A 27,290-nucleotide genomic window follows, 5' to 3' on the forward strand; every position below is an offset into this window, starting at 1 on the left:
TGTAAAATGCCATGTACCACAGGAAAAAAAGGTACATTCTTTTTTTCCTCATTCAATTTTCTCCAGATGTCTATAACTTTTCTAATATTCCATTCATCTCCATAACTTCTTTCTTATTTTATGGTTACATTTATCTAATACTGAGAGAGGGAGATTAAGGTCCCCCAACCCCCAGTTTAATTTTGCTGTCAATGTCTTCCTGTAACTCATTTAGGTACTCAATTGTATGCAATACCTTTTGGTACATATATACTTAGTATTCAAAGTACATTATTGTCTATGGTACTTTTAGGAGGATGCAGTTTCCTTCCTTATTCCTTTTTCTGTTTTTGTTTTACAAGGCAGTGGGGTTAGGTAATTATTAAGTGTCTGTGGCCAGATTTTTTGATCTCAGGTCCTCCTGACTCTGGGGCCTGCAAATCACCCAGTTGTCCCCCTTATTCCTTTTAATGATGCTTATTTTTTTGGAATTTCTTTGTCTCCTATAAGGATTGCCACTCCTACTTTTTTTTTAACTTCTGCTCCAGCCTTTTACCCTTAGTCTGGTATATTCTTCTACTTAATGTGCCCTGAGTACCCTCATGCTCCCAGGTGACAGACCTTGATGGAAGATGTTCTACTCTGTTCTTTTGTGGGTTCTGTAACTCCAAAATCTGTAAAGAGACTTGATTAATATTGTTTCTGAGGGAAACCCAGAAGAGCTTAAGAAAGTTCCTGGCTTCTTTCAGCCATCTTGCCCAAAAGTTCCTTAACTCTTCTATTTAGGTCTCTATTTGTTTTTACTTTATCTGAGATCAGCATGGTTATACCTGTTGTTTATTCTTTTTTTTTACATCAAGTGAAGTATAACAGATTCTGCTTCATCTCCTTCCCATTATTCCCTTTGTATCTTTGCTTCAAGTGTGTTTCTTGATTTTGAATTCACTCTGTTATCTGCTTCTGTTTTATAAAAGAGTCATCCCATTTATGGTTATGATTACTGTAATTCCCTCCATTCCATTTTCCTCCTGCTTATCCTCTCTGTTCTTCTACCTTATCCCTCTGTGACAGTGTTTTCCTTCTGTCTGCTGTTTCTCACACTCAGCCCTCTGTTTTATCACTACCCACCCCTTTATTTTATCTTCTACCCTCCTACTTTCCTATCAGGTAAAATTTATTTCTATATTCAAATGATTGTGTAAATTATTCCTTCTTTGAGACAATACTGATGAGAGTAATGTTCAAGCGATGCTGAACACTCACTCTTCCATCCTTCTCTCTATTGTAATAGATTTTTTTTGCACCTTCTCATGTCAAATAATTTACCCATTGTACCTCTCTCCCTTCCTTCTATACCCAGAGTACTATCCTTACTTATTGCTTATTTTTTTCTATTTCATTCCTACAAATTCATTTATACCTGTACACTCTCTCCTCATATATATATGTATACACACACACACACACACACACACACACACACACACACACACACACTTCTCTGTCTTTGTATATTCCTTGTAGCTATAATTTCAATGGTACATTTTTTAAGAGTTATAAACATCATCTTCTCATGTAGGGAAGTAAACAGTTTAGCTCCATTAAATTCCTTTTTATTTGTTTATGATTCTCTTAGGTATTGATGTTTGAGATCAAATTTTTGGTTTAATTCTGGTAATCTTATGAAAGCTTGAAGCCCTTCTATTCTATTTCATGGAAAGACTATTCCCCACACACATACACACAAAGCATTAGGCTCAATTTCACTGGGTAAGTGATTCTTGGCTGTAGTTGTAACTCCTTTGCCTTCCAGAATATCATGTTCCATGACCTTTGATCTTTTAAGGTTGCAGCTGCAAGTCCTGTGAAATCCTCAACATTTGAATTGTTGCTGGTCACTTGCAGTATTTTTTCCTTCATCTGATGGTTCTGATATTTGACTATAATGTTCCTTGGAGTTCTTATTTTGGGATGTCTTTCCTGAGGAGATCAGTGGATTATTTCAATGTCTATTTTGCCTTATGGTTCCAGGATATCGGAGACATTTTCTTTGATAATTTCTTGAAACATGCTGTTCAGGTATTCCATTTCATTATGGCTTTCAGGTAGTCTAATGATTCTGATACTGTCTCACCTGAATCCATTTTCCAGGCCAGTTTTCCCCATGAAAATTTTACATTTTTCATTCTTTTAAATTTGTCAGATTGATTATTGATCCTTGATGTCTTATAGAAGTATTAGCCTCCATTTGCCCAATTCTAACATTTTTTCTTTTCCTTTTAATTTATTTTTTTATTCTCATTTTGTACAAATGGTTTTTTTACATTAATAAAATATACTTGTTTACAAGTAAAGAAAATACCCCTCCCCCCCATGAATATAGATATACTTGCTTGGGCAAAAAAGTAAAGGGGAGAGAAAAAAATTAAAATTAAAAAAATAATAGTAATAATTGTAGGTATGGCCAGGTGGCGCAATGGATGAAGCACCAGCCCTGGAGCCACTAGCACCCGAGTCCACATCCAGCCGCATAAACCCAATAATCACCCAGCCATGTGACATGCAAGCCACCCGATCCCCAGTGCCCTGCAAAAAGCAAAAAGAAGAAAAAAAAAGACCCAAAATAAAATAAAATAGTAATAATAGTAGGGGTGGCTTGGTGGCAGACAGAGCCCCACTTGCCCTGCACCTTCACCAAATAATAATAACAAAAAATGTGCTTCAGTCTTTGTTCCAACACCATCAACTCTGTCGTGGGTGGATCACATTCTTTATGATAAGTCCATCACAAAAGTTACTTCCATATTTTTCCAACATTGCCATTGCTGATAGCAACTCCCTCCTTTCTTATTTCTCCACTACCATGTACTATATTTTCTCTCTCCTTTCACTGTGACTCTGCTGTAGGGTCTCTGAGTGGCGCAGCAGACAGATCCCTGATCCTGGGGTCAAGAAGCCCTGAGCTCCCATACCACCCCTTAGGCCCAGAATCCACCTGGCCCTATGGTCCTGGGCAGGCCTTCCAATCCCAGCCCCTTGCAAGAAGTAAAAAAGAAAATGTGTTATATCTGACCACTGTCCTCCCATGATCCATCCTCTCCTCCTTTATTCACATCCCCTCCCCTTCCCCCTGCTCCCCCCTCCTTCTTACTCCAGATGCCTATACCTCATTGAGTATATTTGCTGTTTCCTCTCCTAGCCATCTCTGATGAGAGCAAAGGTTCCTTCATTCCCCCTTGCCTCCCCCCTTCCATATCATTGCAATAGCTCATTGTAATAAAAAAAATCTTATTATGTGAAATATCTGGGACTATTCCCCCTCTCCTTTTTCTTTCTCCCATTCCATTTCCCTTTTTTTTCCTATTGACTCCATTTTTGCACCATATTTTATCTTCGAATTCAGCTTTCTCTTGTGCTTCAACTATAAAAGCTCCCTCTACTGCTCTATTAATTGAGATAGTTCATATGAATATTATCAGTATCAATTTTCTATACATGCAGTTCATCCTCATTAAGTCCCTCATATTTCCCCCCCTCTCCTCCAATCTTCATGCTTCACCTGAATCCTGTATCTGAAGATCAAACCTTTTGTTCAGCTCTGGCCATTCCAAAAGGAACCTTTGAAATTCCCCTGGTTCATTGAAAGTCCATCTTTTTCCCTGGAAGAGGACATTCAGCCTTGCTGGGTCGTTTATTCTTGGCTGCATTCTAAGCTCTCTTGCCTTCCGGTATATTGTATTCCAAGCCCTACAAGCTTCCAATGTAGCTGCTGCTAAGTCCTGTGTGATCCTGACTGCAGCTCCACGATATTTGAACTGTGTCCTTCTGGCTGCTTGTAATATTTTCTCTTTGACTTGGGAGTTCTGGAACTTGGCTATAATATTCCTAGGGGTTGGTTTTTTGGGATCTCTTTCTCAGGGGGATCGGTGGATTCTCTCCATTTCTAATTTGCACTCTGCTTCTAAGAATATCAGGGCAATTTTCCTGTAGTAATTCTTTGAAAATGATGTCAAGGCTCTTTTCCTGACCATGACTTTCAGGTATTCCAATAATTTTCAAATTATTTTTCCTAAGTCTGTTTTCCATATCAGTTGTTTTTGCAATGAGATATTTCACATTTTCTTCTAATTTTTCATATTTTTGGTTTTGAAGTATTGATTCCTGATTTCTGGTCAATTCATCAATCTCCCTGAATTCTATTCTTTGTCTGAAGGATATTTTCTCCTCAGAGAGTTTTCTTATCTCTTTTTCCATCTGGCCAATTTTGCTTTTTAAAGCATTCTTCTCCTCAATAACTTTTTGAACTGTTTTATCCATTTGACCTAAGCTGGTTTTTAGCATGCTATTTTCTTCAGCATTTTTTTGGATTTCCTTGACTAAGCTGCTGACTTCATTTTCATGTTTTTCCTGCATCTCTCTCCTTTCTTTTCCCAGTTTTTCTTCCAACTCCTTCACTTTATTTTCAAAGTCATTTTTGAGCTCTATCATAGCCTGAGCCCAATTTCTGTTTGTCTTGGAGTCTTTAGATGCAGGAGCTTGTGTTTCCTCATCTTCAGACTGAGTATTTTGATCCTTCTTGGGCTCATTTGCAAAATATTTCTCGATGGTCTTCCTCTTGTTTCTTTGCTTGTTCATTTTCCCAGCCTAAGCCTGTTTTGGGGGGTTCTTCCTGAGCTTTTGGGACACTCCCACAAGGGTCTCAGTGTGTGAGGCTCTGTCCTCCCTCCTGGTTTGTGAATGACCATAAGTGCCCCCCTTTGCCACGGGGCCGAGATGGGGGGGCCCTGTTGTTCTATGGGGGGGCCTAGATTGGGATCAGGATCTGAATGTGGTCAGAGCCCCAGAGTCCTGTTCCAGGGGCAGAGGACAGAGCTTGGCAGTCTCTCTCTCTCTTCATTCCCCTCCCTCAGCTCAATGGGCTCATGCCCTGGGGGCTCCTGCTTACCAGCTCTGCCTGCTTCTGTTTCAGGGTCTGGGCTGCTGAAAGACTGAGCTGCTTGCTGTGTGCCCTGAGGGCTGGGCTCCACGCTCACTTTGGCAGAGGTCCCCCCCTGCTCCCCCACTTTGTGCCCAGTGCTCCCCGGGGCACAGATCAGGAGACGCCCCGCTGCTGTGAGCTGGGGCACCCAGCGCCCTGGGGCTGCCTCCGGGATGCTGAAGTTCTTTGGCTCTGGCTGGCCACCCCTCTGGCGGGCCGCCCCTCTGACCCCGGGGATCAGAGCCTTTCTGCTCTTTTCCAGGTTACCTTGAGTAGGAGAACTGCCTCACTGGGTCCCTTTGTGGGTTCTGTCTCTCAAAAGTTTAGTTAGAGTCCTTAGTTATGAGTTTTTATCAGAGAGCACCTAAGACTCTATCCCTTCATGTGGCCATCTTGGCTCTGCCCCCCAATTCTAAATTTTAAGAAGTTGTTTTCCTCAATTAGCTTTTGATTTTTTTTTTATTTCACCAATTTTGTTTTTAGCGAGTTGTTTTCTTTTTCCAAACTAAGTCAATTTTTCAAAATTCCCTTGTATCACTTTCATTTCCTTTTCCAATTTTTCTCATATAACTTCTTTTTGAGCTCTTCCATGACTTTTATTTTTAGGGTTTTTTTTGGCAAGGCAATGGGTTTAAGTGGCTTGCCCAAGACCACACAGCTAGGTAATTACTAAGTGTCTGAGGCAGGATTTGAACTCAGGTACTCCTGACCACAGGTTCGGTGCTCTATCCACTGCACCACCTAGTCATCCCTCTTTTATGACTTTTTGACTAGGCTTGAGACCACTTCTTTTTTTTTTCTTTTGGGTTTTGTCCATAGGTTTTTTTTGTCATTGTTGTTCCGAGTTTGTGACGTGATCTTCCCTGTCACCATGATAACTTTCTAGGATCTGATTCTTTTTGTTATTGTTTTTTGCTTATTTTTTTGTTTTTTTTCCTTTCTTTTAAGTTTGATCACTGTTTCAGGGGTGAATGGGACACTGTTTCAGGCTTCTCGTGCTAGGGACTGCAGTCCCTGGCTGTTTACCTAGTGTGGCACTGATATTTCCCTGAGATTATAGAGCTCTTTGTGTCTGATCCTGTGCTACAGGATTGGGTTTCGGGAAATGGCACTGCTGGAGGTTGTAAAAGGTCCATAAAGTCTATGTCTATTCCTTTTAACTTTCCTAATAATGATAAAAAGTTCTTTGGAGCTACTAGATGTAATAAAGGAAGGAATAGAGGAATAATAGATGAAATTTAAAATTCCTTATGATTTCTCTTTTATATTTCCTTTTTTTTGCATTTCTTGAGTCATATTTAAAAGTAAAATATTCTATTCAGCTCTGGTCTTTTCATTAGGAATGCTTGAAAATCCTTTATTTCATTGAATGTCCACTCCCCCTCCACCCTCAAACTCCATTGAAGAATTAAACTCAAATTTTGTTACATATATTATCTTGGTTATAATTCTATCACTTTTGCCCTCCAGGATATCATATTTCAAGTTCTCAAATCCTTTATTCGGAACTGCTGAATCATGTGTGATCCTGACTATGGCTCTACTATATATGATTTATCTGTTTATGGTTGCTTGTGATGTTTTCTTCTTGGCCTGGGAGCTCTGATATTATAATACCACTAAGAGTTTTCATTTTGAAATCTCTTTCAGCAAGTGATAGGTGGATTTTTTCAATGTCTATTTTTGTCTTATTCTGGGACATTGGGGCAGTTTTCTTTGATGGTATCTTGAGCTATGTCTAGGTTCTGTCTTTGATCATGGCTTTCAGGTAATCCAATAATTCAATTTTTTGAAAATGTTTAATTTTAATTTAAATGTTCACTATTTATAAATACACTAAAACATAGTAAATGCAAAAATTAGATTAGGCAGAGGTATAGTGTTTTAACAAAACTGCAACTTTTCTAAAAGTTCATAGGCAAATGAGTGACTTATTATTCCCCCAAATATTTCATCTAAAAATTAAAATGAGAAACTGACCCCTTTTTAGATGTTAAAACAAAAATATTGAGAACATACTGTTCCAAAGAAAACCTAACTCATTTTATTCTGCTTTCTTTGAATTCTAAAATCTCCTACCTGCCTGCTTAATCACCCCTACATACATTTAAAAAGACTAAGCAATGCTCCATTTCTATAAAGCCATAGTGTTCTTAACAAACCATCATCAATCAGTGCAGAAGCCATTGACTGTTTACCTCAAGTTGAAACCAATCAGTCTCTAGTTGAAGTTCCAACTGTAGAAGAAGTTTTGTAACATTAGGCTCCTTTCAAATGGCAAAGCACATGGTGCTTATTCTATTCTAGCTGCGATCCACAAAATGGGGGGACCATTACTCATCCAAAAAACTGACTGAAATTTCCCAGGTTATATGGCATGAAAAGATTATACCCCAAGAATTCAAGGATGCCTCCATTCTCCATCTCCATAAGGGTAAAAGGATTAGATTGTTCTTTGACAATCACAGGGGTATATCTCTTTTAGTTTTTGCTGGTAAGATTCTTCCCAGAATTGTCCTCAATAGGCAGACAGGAGAGGGATAGTCCTGTAGTCCTGGTCCCTAAGATGTGAAAAGGACACTAGGGTATTTGGATACTGCCTCAGAGAAGCAGCACTTATCAGTTAAGTATTGGGCCAATAATTCTTAAATTATATTACATTAGCTATTTTCCAGGTCATTTTTTCCCCCAATGAGATAGTTCACATTTTCTTTTTTTATCCTTTTCTTGATTTTACTTTATTGTTTTATGATTCTCATGGAATCATTAGCTTCTTCTTGCCCCAATTTAAATTTTTAAATAATTACTTTCTTCAGTGAGCTTTTGTTAACTTTTCCATTTAGTCAATTATATTTTTTTAGGTTTTTTTTTTTTTTTTGCAAGGCAATGGGGTTAAGTGGCTTGCCCAAGGTCACACAGCTAGGTAATTAATTATTAAGTGTCTGAGGCTGGATTTGAATTCAGGTACTACTGACTGCAGGGCCAGTGCTCTATCCACTGCACCACCTAGCTGCCCCATCAATTATATTTTTAAGGTGTTATTTTCTTCAATTTTTTTTGTGCCTTGTTTAACAAGTCCACTCTCTTTGAATGATTCACCACAGTAAGTTTCTATGGTTAAGTTCTTTGCTATTTGCTCATTTTTCCAGCCTTTTTCTTGACTTACAACTTTATGTTAAAGTTGAACTCTGCTTCCAAGGTAAATGGGGTACTGTTCCAAGCTTTAAGCCATTCATGCTGTTTTCAGAGCTAGCCTCCAATGGGAGGAGGAAATGGGTGTAGGTTTTAGGTTCTTCTAGTCATATGGGAGAAGTGTAGCCACTACTCTCTTGGCCTATGTTCTGGTCTATGAGTGATCACAAACACTCTGCCCTGGAACTGTGACCTGGAAAATTGCTTCATCCTTATCTTTTGTGGGTTCTGCCATTCCAGAATTTCATTTGAGGTACTATTTTTAAGTTGTTTGGAGGAAACTTTGAGAGTTCCTTCTTGTTTTCCTCAGATGAAATTTTATGGATGTTTCTTAATAACTAAGTGCAAATAAAGAAAATTCTTGCATGAAAAGTTAAGTTTCTTGACATTGATTTATCCATTCATTCATTCAATAAACAAATATTAAAAAGCTAATGATTTCAGAGTATATTACTAAGTGATAAGGTTCTTAAACAAAGTGTAGAGTCTACAATATGATATTTTACAGAGTTAGTAGTCAATGATGTATAGAATAGCTAAGTGCATTGCAAAAGCATAAAACAAAGCACTCCTTAAGTCTGAGTTGGAAATTTAATCAGTTCCCATGTTTTTCAATGATCTATTGTATCTATGCTGATGACTCTCAATTTATCTAGCTCTAACTTCTCTGGACACATCCAATTTTGTATCTACAATAGACTAATGGACATTTCAAACTGGATGCCCCTTAAGTCTCTTGCTCCTCAACATATCCAAAATTTTACTTTTCCCTTAGAACTCTCTCTCCTCTTGCAATTGTCCCTATTACTATTGATAGTACCTTATCTTTGCAGTTCCCCAGGCTTATAATGTAGATTCTTGATTCCGTGTTCTTTCTTTCAACCCCTTTAACCAATCTGTGGTCTACTGATTTTACTTTTGTAATAACTCTCATATACTCACCTTCTCTCCATTGCTCCTTTGACCAACATGGTAATGCCAGTCTTAATTTCAAACCTGAGCTATTATTACTATAGCCTGCCAGTTAATTAATTTCCTAGTCTCAAGTCTTTCCCCAAGTCCAGTCCATCTTTTCTCAGTTGTCAAAGTGATCTTTCTAAAACACAATTCTGACTTTGTCAACCCCTCCACCCAATAGGCTCTGGAGTCTCTGGATCCTCAGGATCAAATATTTGGAATTGTTTGCATTTCAAAGTCTTCCATATCCTCCCCTTCCCCCTTTCTCAGCCTCCCACTCCCACTCTTCATCTCTGCCTCCTGGCTCCCCTGGCACTAAAGACCCAACTAAAATTGCACATTCTATAGGAAGGCTTTACCAAAATCCCTTCATTCTAGTGCTTTCCTTCTTGATTATCTTCAATAAATTTTGTATATAACTTGTTTTTATGTTGTCTCCCCTATTAGATTGAGGGTAGGGACTCTGCTTTGCCTTTTTCTGCATCTACCCGTGCTTAGCACAGTGTCTGGCAAACAACAAGTGATTATTAAATGTTTATTAACTGATTACCTTATGTCTTGGATAAGTATTGAATTAAATACTACATCTCTATACTTCAATGATTCTCGTTTCAGTTATTTATGCTAAGTTATGCCTAGCTATTATAAGTGAAAATTAGGATCAAGGTCTCTGGACTCCCAGTACAGTGGGTTTTCCTTTACATCATGTTATAAAAACAATAGGGAAAAGATCCTATTCAATTCTTAAGAGTTTAAACTGAAATCTTTACAAATATATTTTAAATGATAATATGATATAATATATAATTATTAAACAAAGTAAGAAAATATGAAATGATGGGGATGATGATTATGACTGTAATAAGACCCAGAATATTAACTAATATAGTGCTCCACAGAAAGCAGGTGTTCAAACCATTAAATAGTTAGTTATTCAATGAACAGAAAAATAATGTACAATTGTTTGGCAAAAATTTATTAAGAATATTCAAATGATATTTGAAGAATATTCATTAAAAAATTCAATGATTCAGTTCCATACTAGATCACTTTAATATTTAATTCCTTTCATAGTATAAAAGACCACAGCAAATTTCTTTGAGATGCTGATATAATATACTAACATCTGTAAAATGACTATCTGCTGCCAACTTGATATCTTGCTGATCATTGTATCTCTGATTTGACTGATATGAGTACAGATCACAATATATTCAAATTTTCTCATCCTATGCAATTCTTGTTCCTTCGGCTCTATAAAACTTTCATAAAGGGTATATCTATTGGGCTAGCTAGGTGGTGCAGTGGATAGAACACCTTGGAGTCAGGAGGATCTGAGTTCATATCTGGCCTCAGACACTTAATAACTGCCTAGCTGTGTGACCTTGGGCAAGTCATCCATTGCCTTAAATAAAAATAAAACAAGAATTTATCCAGTTATCAATGTCTATGACTCCAGATCTTTAAATATTTAATGAAATCAGAACCACACTTGAACCTTCCATGTCATATTACTCATGCAATTACCACCACTTCGTCTTTTTTTTCTGGTCATATATGCAATCATCCAAAAATATACTACAATCTGGAAATTCTTCATCTACTTGGCGAAGAAGACTATAAATTCAAAATTTCCTAATATTATAAGGTTTGATGTAACAAGAAAATGCCCTTGATACAGGAAGACATAGACAGCAAAACTCTACTAGTAGGAGACCTCAACCTCCCGCTATCAGATCTAAATAAATCAAATCATAAAACAAACAAGAAAGAAATTAGGGAGGTAAATAAATTGTTAGAAAAATTAGATATGGTAAACTTATGGAGGAAACTGAATGGGGATAGAAAGGAATATACCTTTTTCTCTGCAGTACATCGAACTTATACAAAAATTTACCATGTACTAGGACATAAAAACCTAATGATCAACTGCAGAAAGGCAGAAATAGTGAATACATCTTTCTCAGATCACAATGCAATAAAAGTCATATGCAATACTGGGACAAGGAGATATAGACCCAGAGCAAATTGGAAACTGAATAACCTCATCTTAAAAAATGAGTGGACCAAAAAACAAATTATAGAAAGAATTAACCATTTCATCCTAGATAATGATAATAATGAAACAACATACCAAAACCTATGGGATTCATTCAAAGCAACTCTCAGGGGATATGTTATAGCTCTAAATGCTTATATGAATAAATTGGAGAAAGAGGAAATCAATGAATTAAACATGCAAGTAAAAAAATTAGAGAAAGAACAAATCAAAAATCCCCAATCAAATATCAAATTAGAAATTTTAAAAATCAAAGGAGAAATTAATAAAATTGAAAGCAAAAAAACTATTGAATTAATAAATAAAACCAAAAGTTGGCATTATGAAAAAACCAATAAAATTGATAAACCTCTGGTCAATTTGATTAAAAAAGAGAAAGAAGAAAACCAAATTGCTAGCATTATAAATGAAAAAGGTGAACTCACCACCAATGAGGAGGAAATTAAAAAAGTAATTTGAAATTTTTTTGCCCAACTTTATGCCAATAAATTTGATAATCTAAGTGAAATGGATGAATATTTACAAAACTATAAGTTGCCCAGGTTGAATGAAGAAGAGATTAAATACCTGAACAACTCTATCTCAGAGAAAGAAATTCAACAAGCCATTATTGAACTCCCTAAAAAAAAATCTCCAGGGCCTGATGGATTCACAAGTGAATTCTACCAAACATTTAAGCAACAATTGGTTCCAATCCTATATAAACTCTTCGGAAAAATAGGGAAAGATGGAACTCTGCCTAACTCTTTCTATGAAATCAATATGGTACTGCTACCTAAACCAGGAAGAGTTAAAACAGAGAAAGAAAATTATAGACCTATCTCCCTGATGAATATAGATGCAAAAATCCTAAATAACATCTTAGCAAAATGATTACAACAAGTCATCACTAGGATAATACATTACGATCAAGTAGGATTTATTCCAGGAATGCAGGGTTGGTTCAATATTAGGAAAACTGTTAGTATACTCAATTATATCAATAACAAACCTACCAGAAACCATATGATCATATCAATAGTTGCTGAAAAAGCTTTTGACAAAATACAGCATCCATTCCTATTAAAAACACTAGGGAGTGTAGGAATAAATGGAGTGTTCCTTAAAATAATTAGTAGTATCTATCTGAAACCATCAACAAGCATTATACTCAATGGGATGAGGCTAGAGGCATTCCCAATAAAATCAGCAATTAAAGAAGGGTTCCCATTATCACCACTACTATTCAATATTGTATTAGAAATGTTAGCATCAGCAATTAGAGAAGAAAAAGAAATTGAAGGTATTAGAATTGGGAAGGAAGAGACAAAACTCTCACTCTTTGCAGATAACATGATGGTCTACCTAGAGAATCCCAAGAAATCATCTAACAAACTACTGGAAACAATTAGCAATTTTAGCAAAGTTGCAGGTTATAAAATAAACCCTCATAAATCCTCAACTTTTCTATATATGTCTAGCAAGAAACAGCAGGAAGAGCTAGAAAGAGAAATTCCATTCAAAGTAACCTCAGACAATATAAAATATTTGGGAGTCTATTTGCCAAGACAGACTCAGAATCTTTTTGAAAACAATTATGAAACACTTCTCACACAAATTAAGTCAGATTTAAATAACTGGGCAAATATCAACTGTTCATGGATAGGGAGAACTAATATAATAAAAATGACAATTCTAACAAAACTAAACTATCTGTTTAGTGCCCTACCAATCAAAATTCCAAAAAATTACTTTAACGAGTTAGAAAAAATTGTAAGTAAATTCATATGGAGAAATAAAAAGTCAAGAATTGCCAGGAGCTTAATGAAAAAAAGTACAAAAGAAGGTGGCTTAGCCCTACCCGATCTAAAATTATATTATAAAGCATCAGTCATCAAAACTGGTATTGGCTAAGAAACAGAGTGGTGGACCAGTGGAATAGACTAGGTGCAAAAGCAGGAGATGATTATAGTAATCTGCTGTTTTATAAACCCAAAGAGTCCAGCCATTGGGATAAAAACTCCCTCTTTGATAAAAATTGCTGGGATAATTGGAAGTTAGTATGGAAGAAACTTATATTAGACCAAAACCTAACACCCTTTACCAAGATAAGATCCAAATGGTTACAGGACATAGACATAAAAAGCAATACTTTAAGCAAATTAGAAGATCAAGGACTAGTCTACCTGTCAGATCTATGGAAAGGGGAGAAGTTTATGACTAAGGAAGAGTTGGAGAACATCACTAAAAACCAATTAGATGATTTCGATTACATTAAATTAAAAAGCTTTTGCACAGATAAAACCAATATAACCAAGATCAAAAGAAATGTAGCAAATTGGGAAACAATCTTTACAAGTAATGATTCTGACAAAGGACTCATTTCTAAAGTATACAGAGAACTGAGTCATATTTTTAAAAGAAAAAGCCATTCCCCAAATTGACAAATGGTCAAAGGATATGTAAAGGCAATTTACAGATGAGGAGATCAAAGCAATCCATAGCCTTGTGAAAAAATGCTCTAAATCATTAATTATTAGAAAATTGCAAATTAAAGCTTCTCTGAGGTACCACCTCAGACCTCCCAGATTGACCAATATGACCAAGAAGGATAATGATCATTGTTGGAAGGGTTGTGGGAAATCTGGGACACTATTACACTGTTGGTGGAGCTGTGAACTCATCCAACCCTTCTGGAGAGCTATTTGGAACTATGCCCAAAGGGCAACAACAATGTGCATACCCTTTGACCCAGCAATACCACTACTGGGTCTATACCCTGAAGAGATGATGAAAAAGGGTAAAAACATTACTTGTACAAAAATATTTATAGCAGCCCTGTTTGTGGTGGCAAAGAATTGGAAATCAAGTAAATGTCCTTCACTTGGGGAATGGCTTTGCAAACTGTGGTATATGTATGTCATGGAACACTATTGTTCTATTAGAAACCAGAAGGGACGGGATTTCAGGGAAGCCTGGAGGAATTTGCATGAACTGATGCTGAGTGAGATGAGCAGAACCAGATAAACACTGTACACCCTAACAGTAACATGGGAGTGATGCTCAACCTTGAAGGACATGCTCATTCCATCAGTGCAACAATCGGGAACAATATTGGGCTGTCTGCAAAGGAGAGTGCCAGCTGTATCCAGATTAGGAGCTATGGAATTTGAATAAAGTGCAAGGACTATTCCCTTTAATTTAGGAAAAAATCCAGATATCTTATTGTCTGATCTTGTTACCTCTGAGACTTCTCTTCTCTTCTCTAAGGATATGATTTCTCTCTTATCACACCCAATTTGGATCAAGGTACAACATGGAAACAAAGTAAAGACTGACGGAGTGCTATCTGTGGGGTGAGGGTTGGGGGGAGGGAAGCAAGATTGGGGGAAAATTGTAAAACTCAAATAATATCTTTAATAAAAATTTAAAAAAATAGTAAAAAAAATGCCCTTGATATCTGCAGAGATCTAACAGTTACAAACATTTTCATTGAGCATAGTATAAGTGCATGTGTACATGCGTGCGCACACATACACACACACACAAACACACACACATCTAAGAGGCAGTATGATATCATAGATAGAGAGCTGCCTCAAAAATCAGAAGAACTGACTTCAAGGCCCACTTAAGACACATATTATATGACTCTAAAAAAGTAACTTAATCTCTTAGTATTGTCAGACAACAACCAAATCAAAAACACTTACCAAGTGAATTCATTCTAGCAGTAAACACTTCCAATTTACCACATGCCTCAAAAAAATCTTCAGTTATGGATAGTATGTGGTTTTTACTAAGGTTTAAAATCTTCAATTCCTTCAGGCACAAAGGTGAATATATTTCTGATATTTTGTTTCTAATTAAAGAAGGGGAAAATAAGAATCAAATTACTTAACTTATTAGTTTAGCAATAGCAAAAGATTAAAAGTATAAATGTTGCAAAGATCAGTAAAGATATGCATTTACTAGAATAATTTCTGCCTATAAATCAGGCAATTTATGGAATCAGTTCATTTCTTTAATCAGAGCACTATTAGAAAGTAATTGAAAGAATAAAATGATTTTTACAATTATTTTTTAAAAGACAGCATATTAAAATTCATTTCCTTCAGTTATAACTTCTTTTATGATAGGAATTATAATAGCTAACATTTATATAGATTAATATATAACATTTAATATAATTTAAGAAATGTGTTAATTGCTTTACAATTATTATTTCGTTTGATCCTTACAACAATTCAACAAAAGTAAGTGCTATTGTTATCACCATTTTATCATGAGAAATTGAGGTAAATAGAGGTTAAGTGATTTGCCAGGGACCACATAGTGATCAGATTTTAACTCAAATATTCCTGACTACAGTGCCTAATGTCATGAAGCCTTTCCTAATTATCTGAGCTACAAGGACCTCAAATCTGTGAAGTCAATTTATTTGATCTTTATTATACACTTATTACATTATAATTATAAAATACATAACAGGTGAATGACTTACATTTATATTAGTTATTTTTGTTAAAGTCATGAAATGGAAAGACTAAAGGACTTAGAATTTGATGACATGCATTTGAAGACTAGATCTGTGTATTAATTGAGTAATCTTGGAAAAATCACAAACTCTCAGTTTCCTCATCAGTAAAATGAAGATCTTGGCAGAAGAACTTAAAAAATCTAAAATCTGACTATATTCACTTAGAAGTAAACATCATTTGGATATAAACACCTTGAAAGCAAAGTATGCTTCTTTTTTATTGTCATACCTCTAATGCTTATAATATATAATGAGTAATGTTCATTGAATTAAATTTATTAGGCACTCATGATTGGTGGTATTATAATTAATTGAGAAAGAAAGATGGAAACACATTAATCAAAACAGCTCTAGCTCATAAGGAGTTTACAATTTAGATGTGGAGGAGACAAATATGCACAAATAAAGGCATATTTGAAACAAAACAGAGATAAGATAATTTTGGAGAGATGGCACTGATAGAGCACCAAGGAAAGATGTTAAAAAAAAAGGTGCTTACACTTGAGTCTTAAAAGGAAATGGAAATTCTTAGAGGTAGAGATTGAAGATGGAAAGACATAAGATTCAAATAGTAAACAGAAAAAGGCAGCGAAACAGAAGATGGGTACTTGAATGAGGAACAGTAAGAAGGTCAGTTTGGAATGAAGTGAAATAAAGTCGGAAGTAGTAAAAGGCTTTAAAGTCAAAAAGAGGATCTGATCTTCTACAGATAATGTGGGTGGCAGTAAGGGAGCACCAGAATCTACTGAATAAGGGGAGATATATATATATATATATATATATATATATATATATATATATATATATATATATATTATATGATTAGACCTCTACTTAAGGAGAATCACTCTGATCACTCTGGCAGCTATTTGGAGGAGGAACTAGATGATTATTTCCTGCGTATGTAATCCTGATTTTTTCTAATACATCAGTTCTTTCTGACATAGCAATAAAAGCAACACATTTAACAGACTTCATAAGAGGATAGTGGGATATTCTCATCCAGTAATTCAAACTACCTATTTCATAAATTCCATGAAAAGAATTTGAGACTCACAAGTCAGAGATGTGTTTAGTGTTAATTAATATCCATATCCATATCTATATCATTATAGTGTCATCACTGGATAAGTCATTTAAGCTAATTCTCAATTGTCCAGGCAATAAAATTAAATGATGAGTATATAATACATATCCTCCAAGGTCTTTCCAGCTCTGGTGACAATCACATCTTAATTTACACTAAAAATCTACAGCATTCTTACCCTTCCAGAAGAAGCTGTTCCAGATTTTCTGTGACATTTGCAAGAAATTCAGGGACAGAGGATAGTTGATTGTATGACAAATTGAGATGCTTCAGGGTTGTACATCTGATAGTTGGATCCATAATTATCAAAGGTCCAATATCATTACGGGAAATATCAAGATTCACAATGCAATTCATTTTCAATAAATAGGCAGGAATTGAAGTGATTTTGTTACCATGTAAATCTAAATATGTCAAACATTTTAAAGACTGAAAAGAAAATATTTTAAAGTTATAAATGATATGTGAACAAGAAAAAATGTAATTCAAACCTAAAAACTGCAGTTAAAGTAGAAGAGATTATGTGAAAAAATGTAATTAAGATACAAAGTATACTCTATACTCAGCAAATACGTGTAAGGCACTTACTAAGTGCAATATGCTATGACAGACTTGGGGGAAAAATAAAGTTCTTGTCTTCAATAAGTTTATAATCTACAAGGAAAAGATAAGCCAAAAACACTAATACATGTTATACAACTGAACATATTCTCTATTTTCTTAGATTTAAAAACATCAACATCATACTTTGTAATTCTCTTATCTCTCTAATCAGACTTACTCTGACTCCTCAGTATACTTCATTCTTTAATATGATCTGTCTTTAAGAATCTATTCTTATTATTGCTTGTCTGTATATATGTTTACCCTTGGAAATCTCATTTCCTACTAAATTTTAATTACCATCTTTATGCAAATATCTTTCAAAATTATAACTCTACACATCACCTAGAACCTCTCTTTCAAACTCCAGACCAGTTGGTCATAAAACAATACTTCTCCCTAAATTTCCAAATAGTACTTCAAATTCATTATGTCCCAAGTCAAATTTACTGTCCTTCCTTGTCTTACCTCTTCTTTCTGAGTCTTTCAAGCATTGGCACCACAATTCACCTTGACTTCCACACTGAGAATTTGGCAAAGACAAAATACTTAATAAAAACTTATAAACTGACTGACTGAATGAATAGAATTGTCTTTGACTCTTTCCTCTTAGTCACCTCTCATATCAAATCTTGGTGAATTCAGAATAATTTTCTGTGTGTGTGTGTGTGCTCATATGAAAATCTGTTCATGTCATACTTCTCAATAATGTTCAATGACCTGGCTAAGTTCAATAGCCCACCAAGTTAAGCCAAATTCCTTGGCCTGGCATTTAAATTTTCTCCCCAAACACCTGACAATTTGGCATAATTTTTTCTTCTCAATAGCTTGATCTAGTTATTCTCCTCCACATATTCAATGCTTCAAATAAATTATACTACTTTGACCTATTCAATATGAATTTCCCCAGTTCCTGGTCTTTGCTCAAACTGTTTCCTATACCTGGAATGCTCTTTCTCCCTTTAAAAAAGTTAATCACACACATTTTCTTTTAAAAATCACACACTTGCAAGAAATAGTACATTTTCTAGCAAAGTGGCAGATTGAGATGATCAAGTTTATAATAATAAAAAATAATTTTTTCAAGACAAACACAAAATTACTTAAATTAATAAAAATATATACAAATACATATTTTCTTTTTAAAAGATGTTAAATTACTTCACAGAGTTGTTGTGGAACTCTTGTAAGTGCATTCTGGTGAAGTTCCAGTTTCTCAAGACGTGCCAAATGATCACTTAAACAGCATTTATTGCTTATACTGTCAATATCCTCTAGTTCATTTGCTGAAAGGTCTAATGACTTTATATATTCTTTTTCTGAGGTTAGAGGAAACAAACTGTCTGATTGTTTCAAAAGGGATTGGAGTTTGGAAGATTTCTCTGCAAAACAATGTATAAAAGAGAAAACATATTTCATCTAAATTTTGTATGTTGTTAAAAAATAAAGTATGAATGAGTTTCTTAAAATTTTATACTCTTTTACTTAGAAAAAGTAAACAAGGTTTCATCCAAAAGGGTACTTTATACTTCATACTTTATATATGGGATTTATGGATAAGCGAAATATATATGGGATTTTTAGACAAGCAAAATCTCAAGATCCTATGAATATAAAAATTGGGAGTGAATAATTTTTAGTTTAGTTTTTTTCTTTTTTGCAAGGCAATGGGGTTAAGTGGCCTGTCCAAGGCCACACAGCTAGGTAATTATTAAGTGTCTGAGGTCACATTTGAACTCAGGTACTCCTAACTCTAGGGTCAGTGCTCTATCCACTGCGCCACCTAACTGCCCCAGGAGTGAATAATTTTAATGATTTTGAACATTAGATGTGATTCTGCCCTAAATGTCTAACTGTTTGTGGTTATTATGAGAAATACTCACGGATAGTATTATCTGAAGAAATTAAGTTTCTTTTTTCTTTCAACAATTCTTCTTGATCAAAACTGGCTTCCTTTAAGACAATAAAGGCATCCATGAGAAAGTCTATGTCATTTTCTGATTTTTTAAAATATTTTATTTTCCCACAATTTCAAATGTAAATAATTTTCTTAACATTCATTCTTTTTAAATTTTAAATTCCAAATTTTCTCCCTCTTTCCTTCACCTCCCACCAAGACAAGCAATTAGATTTAGGCTATATATGTGCAATCAGGCAAAACATATTTCCCTATTAGTCAAAGTGTGAAAAGAGAATGTCATTTTCTAAAAACAAAAATGTCTATCTAAACAGGAGCAACTTCCACTGGTTTCAAAAAAACAATTATACTCTCTCTATATATGTATATAGATAGATAGATAGATAGGTATTAAAACTGAGCAAAGAAAAATGGTGTATCTCATCCCGAAGTTATACAATTATTAACTCTGATCAATTTTTGGAACTGAAGGAACTCGAGATTACATAGCTACATTGGGGTAGAATGACTTACATTCATTAGGTTCTTTTCTTTTTACTACACTATGTTTGCAAACTAAACAATTGATAACAATTTCCTTCTCTTCTAAATTAGATCTTGTCATTTATTTTTTTGGAGCTAATTAGGTGACTCAGTTGATAGAGAACTAGATCTGGATTAAGGAAGACCTAAGTTCAAATAATGGTTGTGTCACCCTGGACAAGATAAAATTTTGTTTTCCTTAATATACTGGATAAGGAAATGGCAAACCATTCCAGTATCCTTGCCCCCACCCCCCAATCCTCCCCCCCGCAAAATATACAGCATTGACAAGCTAGGAAGGAACTAACAGCTGGAGATCAGAAAAGGTTCCTTATTATAGAAGTTGGATTATTATGGATAAGGAACAGCAAATAGGCCAGTAGAAGGAAGTAATATTTAAACAGACTGGAAAGTTAGTTAAAAGAATATTAAAATCCAAAGGGAGGAGTTAATACTTGAAATAGTAAGGAGTCACTGAAGTATTCTGAATAGGGGTTCACATAACTAGATTTGCACTTAAGAAAAATTATTATAATGGTTGAGTTGAACATGAAATGGAGTGAGGTGAAATATGATGATAGAAACACGATAACTGGTCTCCAATTAAGAGGTTATATTTTAGTTCAAGTGATAGGCAAAGAAAGGCTGAAATAAGGTAGTGCCTTTGTTAGTGGAGAGAAGGTGATATACCAATAGATGTTGTGGAGAAAATTTGAAAATTGTTTAAATATGTGGGGCCAGAAAAAGTAAGTATGACACTAAGGTTTTTTACCAACTGTCCTTTAGCACTATAAACCTTGCCCTGAAAAACTTAATGCTTTCAATCTGAACTCTTCCCTTGGGGTCCTTGAGGTCCTCACTTATCTATTTTATCAGATTGGCCCCTGCCATTTTTCATTTTACTCTCCAGCTCTAGATCAAATCAGTACTGCCATTGTCACTGGAAAGGAATCTGTGATTCCATTCACCATCGCTATAACTTTCAAACTCAAATAACCCCTCTTAGTCACCTGGAGTTTCAATTTATTAGAACCTAAGTTTCTCGAGGACAAGAGCTCAGTGCTTGATATTAACTTTTTCATTTATTCATTCAGTTTGTGAACTGGGATAAGTAGAAAAAATGGTAGGAACCACAATAGTAATAAAATAAAATTTTTAAAAAGAGTTTAAGAGAAAAGATAAGTTCTATTGTGGAGGGGAAGCAAGAAAAGGGGGCCATTTAGGTGAGAGGAGAACACAAAGAGTAAACACACATTTATATGCACCTGCACACAAAAACAGAGGAGTCAACAATATCAATTTTGCAGACTGAGCAAAAGTGAGGATTGAGAAAAGAGCAGATTTAGCAATTAAGATTACCAATTGGGACGGCTAGGTGGAACAGTGGATAGAACACTGGCCCTGGACTCAGGAATACCTGAGTTCAAATATGGCCTCAGACACTTAATAATTACCTAGCTGTGTGGCCTTGGGCAAGCCACTTAACCCCATTGCCTTGCAAAAAAAAAAAAAGATTACCAGTCACTGGTCAATTTTTTGGAGAGAGAAATTAAGAACTGGGGCAGCTAGGTAGCATAGTAGATAAAGCACCAGCCCTAAAGTCAGAGGACCTGAGTTCAAATATGACCTCAAACACTTAATAATCTAGCTGTGTGACCTTGAGCAAGTCACATAACTCCACTACCTTGCAAAAACCAAGGGAAAAAAAAAGGAGCTAAGGACCTTAGAATTTAACAAGAGAGTAAAGAAATGAAATGGAGAAATCAAGTGCAGTCAGCTTTCTCAGGGATTCTGAGGAAAAGAAGTACAAGATAGCTAGTGAATATGGTAGGATCTAGTGAGGATTTCTAAATGAAAAGGAAGAATTGGGCATATTTATTAAAGAAAACAAGAAAGGAGGAAAGAAGAGAAAGAGATAGGAAGTGTCAAAATATTTTGGAGATAAGCTGTTTTCTAGAGCTAAGACTCAGCAAGCAGGTTGTGTCCTGAGCTTAACAAAACAGCAATTCTTTAAGCTGTGACTGATCTCACCCTCTGGCAAAGTGTATTGCTTTTTTTTAATTTTAATTTTTATTTATTATTATTTTGCAAGGCAATGGGGTTAAGTGACTTGCCCAAGGTAACACAGGTAAGTAAGTGTCTGAGGCCAAATTTGAATTCAAGTCCTCCTGACTTCAGGACCAGTGCTCTATCCACTGTGCCACCTAGCTGTCCCCTAGAGTGTATTGACATGGACCATTATGATTTTAATTTCCCCTGCTTCCCAGGGACCTGAGAGCCAAGATTCATAACATCTCTTGACATGGTCACAAACTTCGTTCCTTATAACTGCCAAATGAACAGAACAAGGAGGTCTACTTCTGTTCCCATCTCAGAACTCTGGTTTTATACCACTTAGAGTAATCACAACCCTCAAGATCTGAGACAATGGGTCATACAGCACCCAAGAATGCTCCCTCAGCAATATTCTTCTAGTTAATTCCCAAGGGGAACATTATCACAACCATAGATATAAATCCTAAGATGACCAGGGAATAGAATGTCTTGGTGAACTTTGGGAGGGGTAAATGAACTTTTAAGTGAAACAGTCTTTAGTTTTAGGTAAAAAACTGGTTTGTAGAAATGAATCACAAGAACCAGACTTCTGGCAATAATCATTCCTGACTGAATGACAGATATGGTGCTCACTAAAAACCATAAAGTAAAAGTAAGAAGTCAAGCCAAGGCTTCCTGAGACAGAGATGTCATTCTGGAAGAAGGAACTCCTAAGGAAAAAACACACTCAGAAAAGGACATGGGATCTTTATTAGAATCTAATGGTCATAGGCATAGGAAATAGGATATAGGGTAGGATCAAGAAAAAATAAACAAACATGAAGGAAATTTTATCATTACCTAATAAGTAACTTGAGTAAATACTCCAATAATCTTCAGTGTGGGATATAATTTGAAAAAAATAACTTTTCTAATAAATTAATATCCTTGAATAAAACCTAAACTTTGCTTTCATCACTTCCACATAAGTATCTCTGAAGAAAATCTAAGAAGAAGAAAATAAAAGTTCTAGGGGTTTTATAATAGTATAAAAAAGAAAGAAACAGAGCATAGTGTGATTGGTATATTTGATGTCTGAGACAATAATTCAGCAGGCTTGGTAGGATGATGATCTGAAATCCATATTAGCTGGCAGCGGCTCAAGTAATATTTGGTTGTTAGAGATCTTTTCTGACTTAAGTCTAAGTTCCTGGGTCATTTTTATCTCTTCATAAGAATATGACTTTGTACATTCCTGGGTCGTTTTTATCTCTTCATAAGAATATGACTTTGTACATTCCTTCCAGATATTGTATTCATAAGGATGGCTAGATGGCACAGTGGATACAGTACCAGTCCTGGAGTCAGAAGGACCTGAGTTCTAATCTGACATCAGATACTTAGAATTTACTTAGCTATGTTACCTTGGGCAAGTCATTAACCCCACTGCCTTGCCAAAATCCAAAAAGGAAAAAAAAAAGAGATTGTGTTAATGTTAGGTTTCCCAATGACATAATTATACTTTACTTTAATCCCTTATTCCTCATGAAACTTGCTGTTGCTAGTTTTTCTGAGAATCAGAATCTTATTCTTGAACATTAGTTTCAGTGTACAGGTCCCCAATAATTATGCAAGAATTCTTTGATTCCTACTGCCTGCTGTCCTACTTTGTGAAATCAAGTTTCCACTTTTCATTTTTTGCCACTTAGCTTCTTAATGGCTGGCTTAAAACAATTATCCTCAATTACCCTAATCTCCTATCCCATATGTCAACACAGAATATCCTCTTTGTGAATTCTGGCTGAGACAAGAACCAAGTTGGGGGAAAATATAAATTTAACATTCATCCTAAAACCTAAGTTTGATAGCTAAATTATAAGTGATTGTTCCAGGAGTATCTCCAATGGTCCTGATTCATATCTAGTTACTGAACCAGATGGTTCCAGAGAAGAAAATGAAGCTGATCACTTAGCACAGCACTACTTTGTTCAAATTTAATTCACTAGTTTGTCATGACATCACCTCCCTGATGCCATCTTCTTCGAGAATGAAGGACAAATATCAAACATCATTATCATCATCAATTGATTGCCAGAAATTTATTTAGTTATTCAAGTATAAAATGGAAAAATATAATTCTTATTATTAATTAAGAATTAATATTTCTTTTAACTATCATTTTATCAAAATAATTTAGCAAAACCTAGCTCTCTGAAGTTTCCTACCTATTTGTCTAGTTTTGTTATTTTCCATAATTCTGTCCTTTCCAAAATTATTCTTATCGTTCATGTTGATTCTCCCTGGATAATCTAAGAGGTTCTTACAATCTCTATTTTACAGTAATTAAAGATCTAGTCCATCATAGACTTAATTGACTTAATAGACTTAATTTGTCCTACATTTTTAAAAATCAAATAGATATATGAGAGTCATGATTTATCTTACCATTGAATTTGAATCACTTTCCAAAGTTGGTGAGCTATGCTGCAAGGCTCCTACATTAAAAGAAGACGATTTCTTTTTCATAAGAAATGAACCTTCACTTCCTATTTTAATAATAAAATATAAGATATTAAAGATGATGATGAATCTGAATGAATGGTTGATAACATAAATCACAAACATAGGATTTAAACATTTTCTAATCATGGAGAATAGTTTGATCAATTCACTTTTAAAATCTTTCACATGTTAAATGCACAACCTCCACATCTTCAAAATACTAATAGTAAAACAGTTCTGACTTCATCTTTTCAAACATCAACTACTGACATGTCCTCCAGGTTTAAAAGGAATCATTTTTTCAAATTCTCATAATTTTCATTTAAATATTAAATATTTCTTTTTATATTCTACCATTTTAGAAAGTCATATTTATGCAATTAAACTACCCATTTTTGTTTATGAATTTATTTTTTTAAAATAACATTTTAAAACTGATTCTGGAAAAGAATACTTTTTTAAGAAATATGTGTATAAACTATTAGAAAAATTAAGGGTTTTAAAATAACAGACATAATGAAATCAATTTATATTCGGGGGTAAACAATCTATGACAGTTAAGAATCAATTTCAAAAAAGTTTTGACTTTTCCCACCTAAAAACTAATATTCAAATCTGTCTTCAAAGAAGTGATTTATACATCTAGGGAGGTCTTAAGTAGTAGAACTAAGATTCATTTCTTAGTCCTTACCATTTATTATGGTCATAGATAGTTTTATAATAAATGCCAGTTTTTTTGTCATTATTTGATTTCATCATCTCCATGAGACATTCCCTCTACCAGTGAAGATTAACATCTTCTCTGTAACTGTCTCATAGCCAGTATGTGACAAGTACAGGACTGAAATCAGATCTTCCCAATGTCAAGGAAAGATCTTTATTCTAAAATGACACTCTTTAAAAAGTCATCTCTACCTATAAATGTTTTATTTTAAATTAGAGATTTTAAAATAAATTATTTCACAAAAATGATTGTATTTTTTCAGAAGGTTGCTCAATGTTAAATTTGCTATCCAGAAGACTGAGAAAAAGTCCTTATTAAAAAAAATCAGTAAGTACTCACTTGATATTTACTAAATGTATAAGGACAAAATCAACCCCATTCACAAGGAGTTAATCTTTTCAAGACACATACTTACAATGTGTAACCTTTGGTAAATCATTTAATCTACCAGTGCTCCAGTCAGTTTCTGTAAGAAGGTGCTGACCTTCTTTGGCAGTGGAGGTTTTCTCATCTAAGATTGCTCTATATTAATTAAACTGAGATCTTGTTATTATCTTACTAGGTAAAAGAAAGAAAAACAAGCTACATGCAACTTTGTTGAGAGACTAGAATTTGCTTGATTGTAAAGATCTACAAAGTGAAATTATTTTTTCACTAATCTCATCTTGCTGCTCTCTCAAACAACTTCAATAATCACAATCTAGAGCTATAACGTGAAAGAGTTATTAATATGTCACAGTTCTTACCTTCACTATCAGGATCATCACTGTGACCAAATACACAGCCTGCAGAACTGTCATATATAAAGGTCCAATCATCAAATTTATCAAGATGATCTTCAGGAAAACTTCCATCACTACCTAGTATTGATCCGTCTTCTGATAAACTTTTCATTTGATATCTTAGTATCATTCTTGCCATTGCAGATCCTGTGTCTAACAGTGAAAACCCAGTAACATTTTCACTTTTAAAATATATCAGTTTTAAATAGTGAGGAATATAAAAGACATAAGGCAAATATAAAATTTCTTTTATAATTATATTTCATGAAGAAAAATTAAATTTACTAGTTTTGTCTCTTAAAAGCATTATGCAACATATTACTTCTTGATTATAAACTGCATTTAACATATATGCCATTAAAAACATAAGATTACATTTAGTTTTAGTCTAGACTTTATGTCACAAAAACAAATTATTTGCCTGAATTAATGCATATTCTTTATCAGAGTATATGATCTGCTAATTTCTAAATAATGAAGTTAAAAAAACCAAAGATTATATCAGACTTTGGCTAACTGACTACAATAATAAAGGTAACATCCAAGGCAAGTTTCCCAGTCAACCCGAAAATAGGAAATTACTTCTTGAAACTCAGAGGAAAAATAAATGGTGGCACTAATCTAAGTGTAAATATAAGTATAGTCATTCTCCATGCTTAGTTGATTTGTTTGAACTCAAGTATAAGACTTTATGTTTGTTTGAATATTAGATTTTCTTATATTCTATACAACATTCTAATTTGCTGAGATCTTTTTGGATACTGATAGTCATGTAACACATTTCTTATTCTTCCTAAATTTGTGTATTATAAAAATCTAAAAAGGATGTCATATATGCCTTTATCAATAAAAGAGTTTAGTAACACAGGTCACAAGACCACATTGTGAAAACTCCAGCCAAGTATTCTTAAATATTCTTTAGATGTGGTTATTTCATCATTTTTAAATCTATCTAATGGCATCTAGTGGCATCAAACTCTAAACCATACAAAAGAATACATTTGAGCTTCATATTGACTCAGAAATTCCACACAAGTTTACATATATATATATATATATATATATATATATATATATATATATATATATTTCATTAATCAATCAACATTAAAACTGGACAGGAACTAAATAAGACTGAAATTTTAAAAAGAAATTTGAAAATGGTTTCAATATTCATGTGTATTAATATAATTATTACATATATCATACAAATCAAACAGGAAGCAGTTGCAGAGAAAATGTATGCATGTTTTATATTTTAATATTAAATAGATTCAAAATTATTACAAAAATATATCATGAAAAGAAGATTCAAGATTAATTATAGTTTAATGTTGTTTGCTAGAAATTTGCTATCTTCCACAATATTTACAATAAGCTTTGGCAATACCAGTTTTCAGTATCCATGATAAATGCTCATTTGTTCATTTTGTC

The 27,290-nt window shown here is 34.3% G+C and overlaps 1 protein-coding gene across 5 annotated transcripts in view; it reads right to left on the minus strand.

Annotated features, from left to right (window-relative positions):
• LRRK2 (leucine rich repeat kinase 2) overlaps positions 1 to 27,290 on the minus strand; it is a 262,718-nt gene that overhangs the window by 142,153 nt on the left and 93,275 nt on the right. For all 5 annotated transcript variants that reach the window (XM_074194833.1, XM_074194832.1, XM_074194831.1 and 2 more), the window contains 6 exons: positions 25,821 to 26,009; positions 24,294 to 24,394; positions 19,258 to 19,327; positions 18,536 to 18,756; positions 16,950 to 17,200; positions 14,858 to 15,006 (listed from right to left, as the gene is read on the minus strand). In XM_074194833.1, the coding sequence (XP_074050934.1) occupies positions 14,858 to 15,006; positions 16,950 to 17,200; positions 18,536 to 18,756; positions 19,258 to 19,327; positions 24,294 to 24,394; positions 25,821 to 26,009 (981 nt within the window). The remainder of the gene's footprint in view (positions 1 to 14,857; positions 15,007 to 16,949; positions 17,201 to 18,535; positions 18,757 to 19,257; positions 19,328 to 24,293; positions 24,395 to 25,820; positions 26,010 to 27,290) is intronic.

Source organism: Macrotis lagotis, chromosome 7, assembly GCF_037893015.1.
Source record: "Macrotis lagotis isolate mMagLag1 chromosome 7, bilby.v1.9.chrom.fasta, whole genome shotgun sequence".
Classification (NCBI taxonomy): Eukaryota; Metazoa; Chordata; class Mammalia; order Peramelemorphia; family Peramelidae; genus Macrotis; species Macrotis lagotis.